Source organism: Tiliqua scincoides, chromosome 9 (genome assembly GCF_035046505.1).
Source record: "Tiliqua scincoides isolate rTilSci1 chromosome 9, rTilSci1.hap2, whole genome shotgun sequence".
Classification (NCBI taxonomy): domain Eukaryota; kingdom Metazoa; phylum Chordata; class Lepidosauria; order Squamata; family Scincidae; genus Tiliqua; species Tiliqua scincoides.
Window position 1 is genome coordinate 10127702 of NC_089829.1, and position 11619 is coordinate 10139320.

The window sequence follows — 11619 nt, forward strand, 5'->3', positions numbered from 1 at the left end:
GGGGGGGAAGGTGGAGGACACTCCTGGGTTCATCCAGAGATCTCTAGGGACACCTCAGCCCTGTGCAGTTGACACAAAATGGCTTCCTTCTATGAGAACCCGGAAGTATCCTCTGCGGCCTGCGGCAACCGCACTCTGCCCTTTCGTAGCTCTGCATTCTGCACACGGGTGCTCCTCCAGCGGCGGCCGCTCTCGTCGGCCCGCTCGCTGGTAGAGGGAGTTCGCTCTTGCTTCCGGTCAAGGCCGGAAAGTCGGCTTCCACCTGGCGTTGCCGTGGAAACGCGGCGCTGTTTATCACCGAGGGCGCGGCGCCTGCAGCGGGTGGGTGCTGGATGGGGCCGGGGCCAGGTGAGAGGCCGGGCGCTCCGTGTGAGGGGGGGCACCCCCCGCATTGTGTCCCTGGGGAGGGATGCAGCCTCCCCTCCCGGCTCAAGGGGGTGTCAGGCCTGGTGGTGGCTGGAGAAGCCTCCTGGGGGGACGGGGGTTCCCTACGCACAGCCTTGCAAACTGCAGGAGCTGAGCTAGTTGCAGGGCAGTTAGCAGCTCTAGCATCTGATTTCTGAACAGTCTCAGGGCTGGAGGCAGTTAATTATCTGACCTTTCCCTCACCCTTTGGGGACCCACCCAAAATCACGTCGCGACCCACCGGTGGGTCCTGACCCACCAGTTTGGGAAGCACTGCTTCAAAGTCAAATGCAGAGCGTAGCCACAGACCGGCTAGGAAGAAAAGGGCTGGCTTGGAACAGGAAAGTCTTCAGCCCCCCCAGAAGGCTGGCGGGGGGGGGAAAGCCTCCTTGATAGCCCCCCCCCCTTTTCAGAGTGAAGGTGTTGCTGCAGAGAAGGCCCAGTGCCTGTGGCTGTCAGTCCAGCCTCTGGGAGATCTGGCATGCTGCAGGGTTCACCTTGCTGACCTGAAGGGAAGGGAGTTCCTATGGGAGGAGATGTTTCCTGAGATGTCCTGGTCTTGACCCATGCAGGATGGTCTTAAGTTGATCAAGTGGTGAGACACAGGAAGCTGGACTAGATGGGCTATGTCAGATGCAAGGGAGGGTACCAAGATGCAGGTCTCCTGTTATCTGGTGTGCTCCCTGGGGCATTTGGTGAGATACAGGAAGCTGTGAGATACAGGAAGCTGGACTAGATGGGCCTATGGTCTGATCCAGTGGGGCTGTTCTTATGTTCTTATGGGCTTGTGTCCTGATCTTGCATGGCTCTTCACTGTTCTCTTATCCGCACAGCAGCCCTGTGAAGTGGGTTAAGTGGGGGTCCAAGGTCACCCATTCAGTTTCTGATTCCCCAAGTGGGGAGCTTAAACCGAACCCAAATCTTGATTCTGTTTGGGCGCAATCCTAACCAATGTTCTAGCACCAACATAACGGCAACACAGCTCTGAGGTAAGGGGACAAACATTCCCTTACTTTGAGGAGGACTTCATGAATGACATCCAACTGCAGAATGTGGCACACGTCCCATTGGCACTGCTGTGCCAGTACTGGAAAGTTGGTTAGGATTTGGGCCTTAGGGCCAAATCCTTTCCAACTTCCTAGCCTAGGTATAGCTGTGCCAATGGGGTGTGTGCTGCATCTTGTTATGGGAGGGTAGTTATGGAGGCCTCCACAAGGTAAGGGAACAGCATTGCAGCTGCACCGGTGCTGGAAAGTTGGATAGGATTGAACCCTTAGTCTGCTAAGCACTACAGTGCTCTCTCTCTCTCTCTCTGTGTGTGTGTGTGTGTGTGTGTGTGTGTGCGCGTGCAATTCATAGCATGATATTTATACCAGTCATTCCCAAAGTCCTACTTGATACTTGGGAACCCTATAAGTCTTTAAGGGGGAGGGGAGGGGGCAGCAACATGATCTGAACAAAAAAAATGTTTCTTGCCCTAGGATGCTTGCAATCTGAAATATTCATGAGGGGCAGCACAATCAAGAGTGTCTCAGGGAATGAATTTGAGTAAGTGCAGTGATGAGTAGCGGTTACACGGGAGGCTTTGCAAAAATATGGTTTTAGGAAAGAGTGAAGGAGAAGAGGGTGAATGTACAACATGTAGGTGTTGTGGAAAGGGAACAATGTGTTGTGGAAAGGGAACAATGGGCGCCCAGTGGCCTCTTAAACTAGCCAGGATGTACATTAAATACTACAGGGATTATTTTTGCTCCCAAATGATAAACCTGTGTGTATTACTGTATAACTGTCTTGATTGATTGAAACTTTTGTAATAGATCTGCAGTTTGTACACACCAAACAGTGTCAGATATCCCACATTCCATTTTTAGAAGCTCCCTTCTAAACCATCGAGTATTTAATATTTTCTTTAAAAAAAGGAGGGGGGGGGCTATCAGTGTCCATGTTTAAAAGTCTGCCCCATATTGAAAGCAACTGGTAGTACTGGGGGAAGAAACAGAAAGAGATCCTATATCCAGCTGGACTTTGGGAATGCAAACCTGTATGGGAAAACTCTTAATCTGAGTCAATATACTTTTTCAATATACTTTTTCATTGTTTTTAGATTTGGACCTGTTTGTCCAGTTTCTCGCCTGGTCAAGGCTTTAGGCTGCCTGTAGGCTCCCTTGGAGTTTTGGTTGCTTAGCATGTGAAACAGGAAATGGAACACACCCATCCTCATTGCAACTGGCTTATTTCTGTATGGAATTGGCCGAACCACGTGCTGTACGGTTCTCAGGCAGAGACTTGGCAGTGGTATCTCTGCCTTTGTGGTAAGAGTTGGCTCAGTCAGGTCTAGCTACCCTTTAATGTTTCTGGTGCCCATTTTTGTGTCCTGAAGCCTCAAAGCAGGAGGATGAACGGAGCTCTGCTGCCAGTAGTTTTTCCAGTTCAAGGGAAGCAGGAGTGTGTGTGGGGGGGCGGGGCGGCATCTGTTCTTGGAGGGTTGGGTTTGGGTTGGAGGGAATATGAGAAGCATTTAGGGGCAAAAGACCATTTGAAATTTGTATTTAGTTTTTTTAAAAGAAGCATTTAGCCCTCCATTTTAATGGTGACACTTTTCAGCAGTAAAATATTTTCCATATTAAAAAAGAAATACAGCCCATAAATCCAGTAGTAAAACAGTCAGTTGATCAACACAGAACACAGCAGCACTTCAGAGCTACAGTTCATTAAAAGCGTGGGCCAACGGAAAGGTCATCGGCCTGTCTCTCACTTCAAGAAATGCAGTATAGGGCCAGCAGCCTAGGGAGGAGTGTGGCAATGCTGGGCCCCACCACAAGGAAGGCAGTTTCCCCAGCTGCTGTCTACTGAAGCTGCAGCAGTGGCCACTCTTAACAGGCGAGCAGGTCCTGGGCAGATTAATCCAGGGGTGCTCAGTTGAAAAACTTTAATCTGGGGTTGGGCAGATATTTGGAAAAAGCGCCATTGTGTGAGCATTTCTGGACATACCTGTCTTCAGTAAGCTGAGCTCTGTGTGTGTGTGCCACCGTGCTTTAGATCTCTTTAGAAGGATTGTTTCCCTCTTCCCCGGAATGATGTCTCCTGCGTGAGAGTAGCAGAACTGTCAGCCTAAGAGTGGGATGCCTCTGTCGCATCCCTGAAGGTGTTAGCCACTCAATTAGCCTCTCTCAGCGTGTGCAGGTTGACTACCTTGGCTTCAAGGGAACAGATGTATTCCCTGAAAGCCAGGAGTTCATTGTGCTGAGGTCATGCCCTGTCCTGCCCAGCAGGAAGGTAGTCGCGTATTTGGCACTCTGCAGTGGACTGGAAAGCACTGATGCACACTCCTGGCTTTCCACCTTCAGAACTCGATATTATTGTTTGCGTCAGTTTTCTGTAGGGGCTTTTATTACTTGTTTATGTGGAAAGTGAAGGTTTAATTTTAATTTTATTTCAGGGAATTTAATTGGGGGGGGGGGGAAGTGGGAATGTTAGTGACAAGCCTCATCACCCTGCTGTTCAGCTTGTACAGATGCTTTATTCAGCTATTTGTTTCCTGTTTGCTTTGATGCTTTGTCACTGAGGCTTCTTCTTGCTCATAAATTTGTTCATGCAGCTGCTAGATGTGCAGAAGCTGCTGGGGGAGAAGTGGCCTCAGCCACTTGTTCTGGCCTCCATCTCAACAGACTCCTTGCAGAGAGAAATGTCATGTCTTTTCTGTCTTTGCTTGCAGGGTTTTAGACTTGGAAGTCTGTGACTCCATACAGCTGCCATTTGAGATCCTATCTCTTGATCCTTGAGAGCTTTCGAGCCATCCGCCCTTTTGAGCCCATGGAGCATCTTCTGCATGTGAGTGAATGCTTCCTAATGTGTCCTTTGCCAACACAGCTGAATCCACTGTGCCCAGCTTTGAAAAGGGCTGGGAAACTTCCGTCTCTGACTTGTAATTCTGCTGCCATTGTTCTCTTAGTTTTCTGCTCCAGAGGCAGTTGTAGACTGCCCTCTCTCTGAGAGCCCTCTCTCTGCAGAACAAACCGGACAGTCAAAAGTCAGTTTCTCTGTCTCTGTTGTAATGGTAGTCCTTTGCTTACAGACTTGAGCAGACCTTCCAGTCCTGAGCACCCAGGAGGCAGTGCTAACTAGTGTGCTAACTAGTGTGCTAACTAACTCTCTGAGAGCCCTCTCTCTGCAGAACAAACCGGACAGTCAAAAGTCAGTTTCTCTGTCTCTGTTGTAATGGTAGTCCTTTGCTTACAGACTTGAGCAGACCTTCCAGTCCTGAGCACCCAGGAGGCAGTGCTAACTAGTGTGCCATCAAACAGCAAGGTTTTACCCACTTTTCCCTGTGACTCACTAGAAGCACAGATGCCTTGAAGGGCCAGTGATAAGGGTTGCTGTTCTCTCACACTTCTCACAGTGTGAAAATTCTTATTTATATAACTCTGTCCATGTGCATGGTGCTTTACAGAGAGTGGAGGGACAGGTCCCAACCGTTGAGCCCCACAGTCTGAAGGAGACACAAGAGGGACCACAGAGGATGGTGCATCCTTTCCTTTCCTTTCCTCTGTGGTCTCCCTTGTGTCTCCTTCAGACTGTGGGCCTTTGGGATTGGGGGAGAACATGTGATCATAGATCTTGTAATTAGTTACAGTGGACTACAGGTACTAGGGGGCTGGGTCAAATGCTTAATGGAAATGGTGGTCCCAAAGAGAAGTTTAAAAGAAATTAGGGAGGTGGCATGCCTTTTTTTCCTTTGTTAGGGGCAGTTCTAGGCATAACGAGGATAAAGGGTGGAGTAGCTTGAGGAAGCAGGACAGCTGATGGTGGTGGAGTTGGAAGGGTGAAGATCACAGGCTGCAATGAAAGATGAGAAAGTGAAGTGAATGGGAGTGGGACAGAACAAGGCCATGGAGGGCTCTAAAGGTGAGGATGAGAAATTCTGCAGTATTTGGGAATGGACAGGAAACTAGCTCAGTTGGGCAGGAGGTCTGGCTCAGTTGGTAGAGGTGCCGCCTTGTATGCCTGAAGATCTGAGGCTGCCAGTTCGAAACAACCAGAAGTACCCAAGAACTGATGACACGCTGATATACTGATGAGCTGACCCTCCGTGGCAGAGAGGAGTTGCTGTCAAGTGGAGCGTGGGAGGTGAAGGGCCAGAGAGAGGCCAGACCGGGAAGGAACCCAGCTGGAACGAGGAGTTATAAACCCCCGTAGGGATTTTTACAATTGAATAGTTCTAGTCTTTCATAGAACAGCCTGCCTGTGTAAACCGCCTTGGATTAAAATCTGAGGAGAAATCTGATGACCAAAGAAAGGCGGTATATAAATACCTGTATAAATATAAATAAATTGGGCTTCCTGCGATGTGGTTTGGTTTGAGCAGTGAGAGAGGCAAATGACTTTTGCAATGTTCAGACAAATTCAGCATTTTCCCCCTATTTTCCTTAACAAATGAAGCCTGAAATTGCTAAAATACAGAATTAGCACAATAGTGTCAAAATTACAATCCAGGCAAAATGGGGGGGGGGGGGGAGAGAAATGGCTGTAAAAATGCTGCAATAATTGTTCACAACATTTCACACATCTAACCCCTGCTAATTGGGTAAGAGGCACTTTTTCAAGTGGGTGCTCCTTTTTTTTAGCAAGGGGAGAGTAACTGGCCCACCTCACCCCAGCAGTGTCTGTTCTGGTGGCTGTCTGCTGGTATTCTTTTGCATCTTTTTAGATTGTGAGCCCTTTTGGGACAGGGAGCCATTTAGTTATTTGATTTTTCTCTGTAAACCGTTTTGTGAACTTTAGTTGAAAAGCGGTATATAAATACTGTTAATAATAATAATAATAATAATAATAATTAATAACAACCCAGTGATACCAGCAGGGTTAGTTAAGGCTGTGGTTTTGTTCCCTTGACTGACAGTTGAAGAAATAACTGAGTAATAGTGATACAGAATTAGAACTAATCTGAAATTTACACCTTCCAGACTGTTGAATGTCTCCTCAAACAGAAAAGTATTGAGAATATCTGGAAGGGATTCACACTGCAGCTTTAGACTTCAAGAAGAGAATTCAAATACAGGACCACACACAGACTGACCCCCCCCCCCACTTCCACTGACAAAATTGCTTCCCCCCCCCACCTTATTGAACAAGCACAGAGCTTTGGCTTTCTTCTTCATGGCTCTCTCTTCTTTGCTCACCACTTTCAATCTGTGGTCAAACCATATTGTTTAACTATATCTCTCTCTTTCTTGGGTATCTTGGGTGGGATGGGACCTGGGGAACCAAGGCAGCTAAGTGTCCTAAGAAATTCTGGGCGATTGGTCACTTTCCATATTATGTTTCAGCTTTGTTACTGTGCTGATTTTCAATCACTGGTTCATACATGAATTGATGACCAAAAACTAGCTATTGGTGGGGCTTTCACAGCCAGCTAGCTACCTCCCTTCCTGCCTTGCTGGTCCTGCAAGGCATTCTGGAGCATGACCTCCCTTTTTCTGCCAGTATTCCATTCTTTTTCAAGTACTCCTGTTGAGTGCCCCTGGGGGTACATGAACCCCAGGTTGGGAACCACTGTTTTACTAGTATGTTGTTTACAGTGCACTTACTCTGATAGTGTTTACAAAAAGGTGGTGAAGACCAGAATTTAAAAAGGATAAAAATGTTTCTTATGTTATTTTACTATGTTTTAAATAAATTATAGACTGTACAGTTCTTAGGTAAACAATTATTGGTAGGTTTTTTTCAGGATCTGGCCTCGGGTGAAATCAGACAAAACTATAATCAGACACCCCTTAAGTTTAACCCCCGAATTATCTGAGGGTCATAGAGAATTCCATGATTTTTGGCCCAAAACCTGCCCTTGACTTATCTGTGAGATTGACTTATAGGCGAGTATCTGCAGTAATATCTCTTCTCTACATTGTCCTGCCAAATTTTAATTAAGGAATGAGGAAGGAATATGGCCCAGTTTCTTTCTCAAGGAAAATAAACTTGTTTAAATGATGTGGAAGAGGCAGAAACTTTGCACTTGAGGACTGCATTTCTCTTTGGTTCTTACATATCCTCTCCAGCTTATGCAGCAAGGTGCACTTCTAGAGCACTGTCTGAATAGTTGCCAGCCCCTGGAAGTACATATACTCACTGTGCTTTGGCTGTAGAAGTTCACAGAATGTGTGCTTTAAAATTGGACAGCAGGCTTAGCAACTGTTCTTGGAACAGTTGTCATTCAGGCTAGACCTGTGGAGCCCTGTGAAGTAACTCTGGTGGTGGTACATGTCTGAGATTGGGCTCTTGGACCATACCCAGAGCAGACATTGAGCTTGTACTGTATAAAAGGTACAAAAGAAGTGGTCATGTTTGCGTTCTTTCCCTGAATGAAGGAATGGGCTTGTACTAGCTCCTTCTTAGCTCTCTGAAAGCCAGGCTGAAACATAGCATGGTGTGTTATGGGAGGTGCAATAAAGCAGCCACAAACCTCCTTACGCCTGTCATTTTTGTCTCCTGCTTGCTTTCACAGGTCTCCTGAAAAGCAATGGCTGCTGCCTCTCACCTGAACATTGCACCACTCACACAGAAGACCTCCTTGGGCATCACAGCGCCTTCTTCCTGGCAGCCACAATCCACCGCCATGCATGTTGCTCGGCCAAAATCCGCCAAGGGGCGTACGAGGTCGAGCTTGAATCACTCCCACAGCGTAGAGGCCTACTCATATCAGGTGCCATTGTCTCCTCAGCCGTTGATGCCCTGTGAAGAAACTGTCAGTGGCCGGAAGGCAGCCTCATCTCAGCAGCTGCACCGATCTGCTCAGGCATCTCCTGTTGACATGCCAGACCTCCTGCAGCAAGTGCCCACCAGGACCTCCTCGTCTCTGAATAAGTACCGAGTGCTCCCATCCATCAACAGAAGGGATCTGAGGAAGAGTGCAGTGGACATGCTGGCTGACCAACTCCGAGGGAGCCCCCAGCTAGAGGAGGAAGAGAAGGGCTTTAAAGACCTTTCACTGGGGAAGGTGCCCACCCCTCCCATGGCAAAACACGAAGCAGGAGGAGGGGAGTATGCTCAGGTCCCACCTCTTCTACTGGAAGCAAAGCCATTGAGTCAGACCAGAAAAGGGACCTTTTCAACCCTGAATTTGGAGGAGCCCTCTGATAAAGAACCCAGGTTGCTCTTGGCCATCAGGTCTCCTTCAGGCCACAGGTTTGAACGGCACTTCAGGCCAACAGACAGCCTGAAAGCGGTCCTTGCTGTGGCAGAGCAAAAGAACTCAACCGTGTATGAAAGCTGCAGTATTGAGACGGTGGAGGTGCCTCGCAGGACCTTCTCTGACCTCACCAGGTCCTTGCAAGAGTGTGCAATCCCCCACAAGTCTGTGCTGTGCATCCAGCAGGAAAGGCAAGAGGGAACGCTTTAGGGCCCCCAGAGTGGGCTGTGCTTTGCATTAAATGCCATCTGAGGTGGCTTTCATCTGCGTTGCCTTTAGGCCCAACCAATGCCTTTCTCTGGTCTTGCTTTTCTTCAGAGCTCTTATCTGCATATCCAAGAGGGAAAGAGTGCAGTACACCATTTTGTACTTAAAAGTTGTTTCAGTTCAGTTCTCTTCCCCCCCCCCCCTGAATCTTCCCATGTGTCCCTTCTCATCTGGGAAGTTGCACAGTGGTTTTCAAGATAATCTGCTCTGCTAGGGAATCTTACTTCCAGTTCACTTTCTTTCAACAGGAGGGTTCATTTGCCACTTTGCTTTGGCTATTGGAATAGATTTCCTATTCCTAGATTTTCTCCTGGGGATGGTAAGCTGGATGGACAAGCACAGCCCATCTGGAACGTTCTCCCAAGCAGACCCTGTTTTAACCAAGTTGCCATGCGTTTGTGGATCTTCTGTTCCCTTTCAACGGGGATCCTGTGGGAGATGTTTCCAGTTGCTGTGCCTGGCAGTTTGTGTGTGTTTTTTCCCCCTATGTCCTCTAGTTTAGGATGCAAAGAGAACGTCTGGATTGGATGGACAGAAGTGGCAAATACTTTCTGTCTCTCTTTTGATGAAAAAAGCTGTATTTGCTTAGAGATTTTAATGTACTTTTAATCAAATGTATTTTTCCAAGATTATGGCAGAAAAAACTAGCTAAATATGAATTTTTCAGTGCAAATTTGAATTTCAGTGTTTGGCAACTGGTACAGAAATTTTGCTTTTTTGCAGCAGAAATACGTTGATAGCAAACATGTGTTTTGAGTTGGTATTCTATTAATGAAACCTAGTTTTGCCTTGATATGAGTATGAGGCAGTGGCTTTTCTCCGAAGTTGCTTTACTCACTTTTCACCTGTTTGATTAAAACTGGGCCTGTTTGTTTATGAAAATGCCATTGATGATATTAACATCTGTATTGAATGGAACAAAAAAACTTTGTGTCCACAGGCAGGGTTTGGAACCTAGTATTATATGAAGATGGATCAAGCGCAGCAAGTGGACAGCTTGCCAAAATGGTCTGCCTCAGCGTGTTATTTTCCCTCAGTGAAATGGCCAAATTAGCCTCCGAGGTCAGTAGGAAATCCCCCTTGGCTTCAATTACAGCAGTGTTGTCAGGCCAGGAGTGAACACTGTGACACAGGCTGTGGAGCTCAGGGTTTGAGCCTTTCTGCCTCATCTCTCTGGTATGTGTGCCCCCCAAAACGCTGACAGGTTAGCTTTGCAGGATATCTGCCCCTGCTTTGATTGCAGCTGGTGGGTTTTTGGCCAGAGCCACTCTCTCTAGCTCTTTTTGCAGAAGTGTCCATGCTGCTCTTTCTTAGCAGCTGTAAGACAGTGACCACATTAACTGGGAGGCTTGCTAGCAGCCAAGAGCAGCATGGGGCGATGCGCCTTATGTTGACAGCTGTGTGTGCCCTGTGGGACAGTTTGTGGTAGAAAGAGGAGAAAAACAGCTAGCTGCTCTGAGCCCTTCTCCCAGGCTGAGGCAGTGTCATTACTGGAAAGCAGTTTTGAGGTAAGGGTGAAGTGTGGCAGAAGTGCAAAAGCCCATGCTCACAGCACATAGGGGCAAAGACGGCGAAACTAGCCACTGGTTTTGTCTGTGTTTAATGCAGGACCTTGTATGGAGCACTTAGCAATAGCCTGGTTTGCTCACGTTTCTTTGCCCAAAGGCTTGATTGGAAGCAGGCAGTAGGAAGATTGGAGCAGAGAACATGGCTGAGGGAGACTCTATCCTTGGGTAGTGAAGTGAGGAGTTAATGTATTAGGGGGTGAAACGTTTCTTGGGCTGTACCACTTCAGGCTGTTGGGGGGGTTGCATGTTGAATACCCCCATGACGGACTTCATGTGCATAGGAAGACACATCAGGGGCAAGGCTAGGTTAAACCCTTTCTCCCCTGAGCTCTGTAAGTTCAAGGAACTTTGTAGATGGGTAAACAGCCAGATGTTATCCTTCCATAGAGCTTGGAGTGGGACAGTCCACGAGGAGCTTTACTGTTCGTATTCTGCTCAGTGTAAACATAATTGAATTCCACAGAAGGAATTTTTTTTTGAAAGATATCATCTATATTGGGGGTACAAATGCTGACCTAAAAAAAAATGTGATGTTCTTTGGAAAGGCAGCCAGTACCCGAGTACTAGGGGTTGCATCTCTCCATGCAAGGAGGAGCAAGTGATTTACAAGCCACAGAAGGATGAGAGTCCCTTGGGGTGGAACTGTAGGCATGATAGCCCTGTAACCTCCTTTTCTGTACCTTGGAACCAACTAGTCAAACGACCCAGGAACAGGCAGGGCGAGGGGCAAAATCAGACTTAACACAGTAAACTGGTTACTGTTCAAAAGGAGTGTATTCTTTTTGCATTTAAATAAATCTGAAACTTGTGTGTGCTGTTAAACCAAAGCCGTTGAGTGTAACTTTTTTGGTTCAGGCCATAATACAGTGGAGGAAACAGTTTTTGTCAGGGTATTTGTAGACACTGAGGATGTGACCGCTGCAGAACCTTGGTGCCAGCAGTGGACAATGACCCTAAACCAGGGCTGTCAAACATAAGGCCCAGGGGCTGGATGCAACCCTCAGAAGCTCTTTATTTGGCCCTCAGGCTCTCAGTAGTAAGCTGTCACTGCTGAAAGGGCACCCCACATCTTGAATATATGAGATTTGCATATTGTCTGTTCTGTCATTTGCATTTATTTCTGGTCATGATCTGCTTAATAACATCACTTTGGGCCCTTAGCAGGCAGCATGAATGCTATTCGGCCCACTGTATGAA

The 11619-nt window shown here is 47.4% G+C and overlaps 1 protein-coding gene across 2 annotated transcripts; it reads left to right on the forward strand.

Moving 5' to 3' along the window:
• Positions 1–291: 291 nt before the first annotated feature.
• Positions 292–11558, forward strand: UBXN10 (UBX domain protein 10). 2 transcript variants are annotated; one of them, XM_066636888.1, is made up of 3 exons: positions 292–348; positions 4121–4236; positions 7904–11558. In XM_066636888.1, the coding sequence occupies exon 3, from the start codon at positions 7919–7921 to the stop codon at positions 8795–8797; it is 879 nt and encodes a 292-aa protein (XP_066492985.1). In that variant the 5' UTR covers positions 292–348; positions 4121–4236; positions 7904–7918; the 3' UTR covers positions 8798–11558. The 2 variants fall into 2 exon arrangements, with proteins under 2 accessions (XP_066492985.1, XP_066492984.1); XM_066636887.1 differs by lacking the exon at positions 292–348 and adding an exon at positions 2516–2717.
• Positions 11559–11619: the final 61 nt, after the last annotated feature.

Excerpts from the sequence above, each read along its gene's own strand:
- UBXN10 (XM_066636888.1), top strand. The coding sequence starts at position 7,919 with ATGGCTGCTGCCTCTCACCTGAACATTGCACCACTCACACAGAAGACC.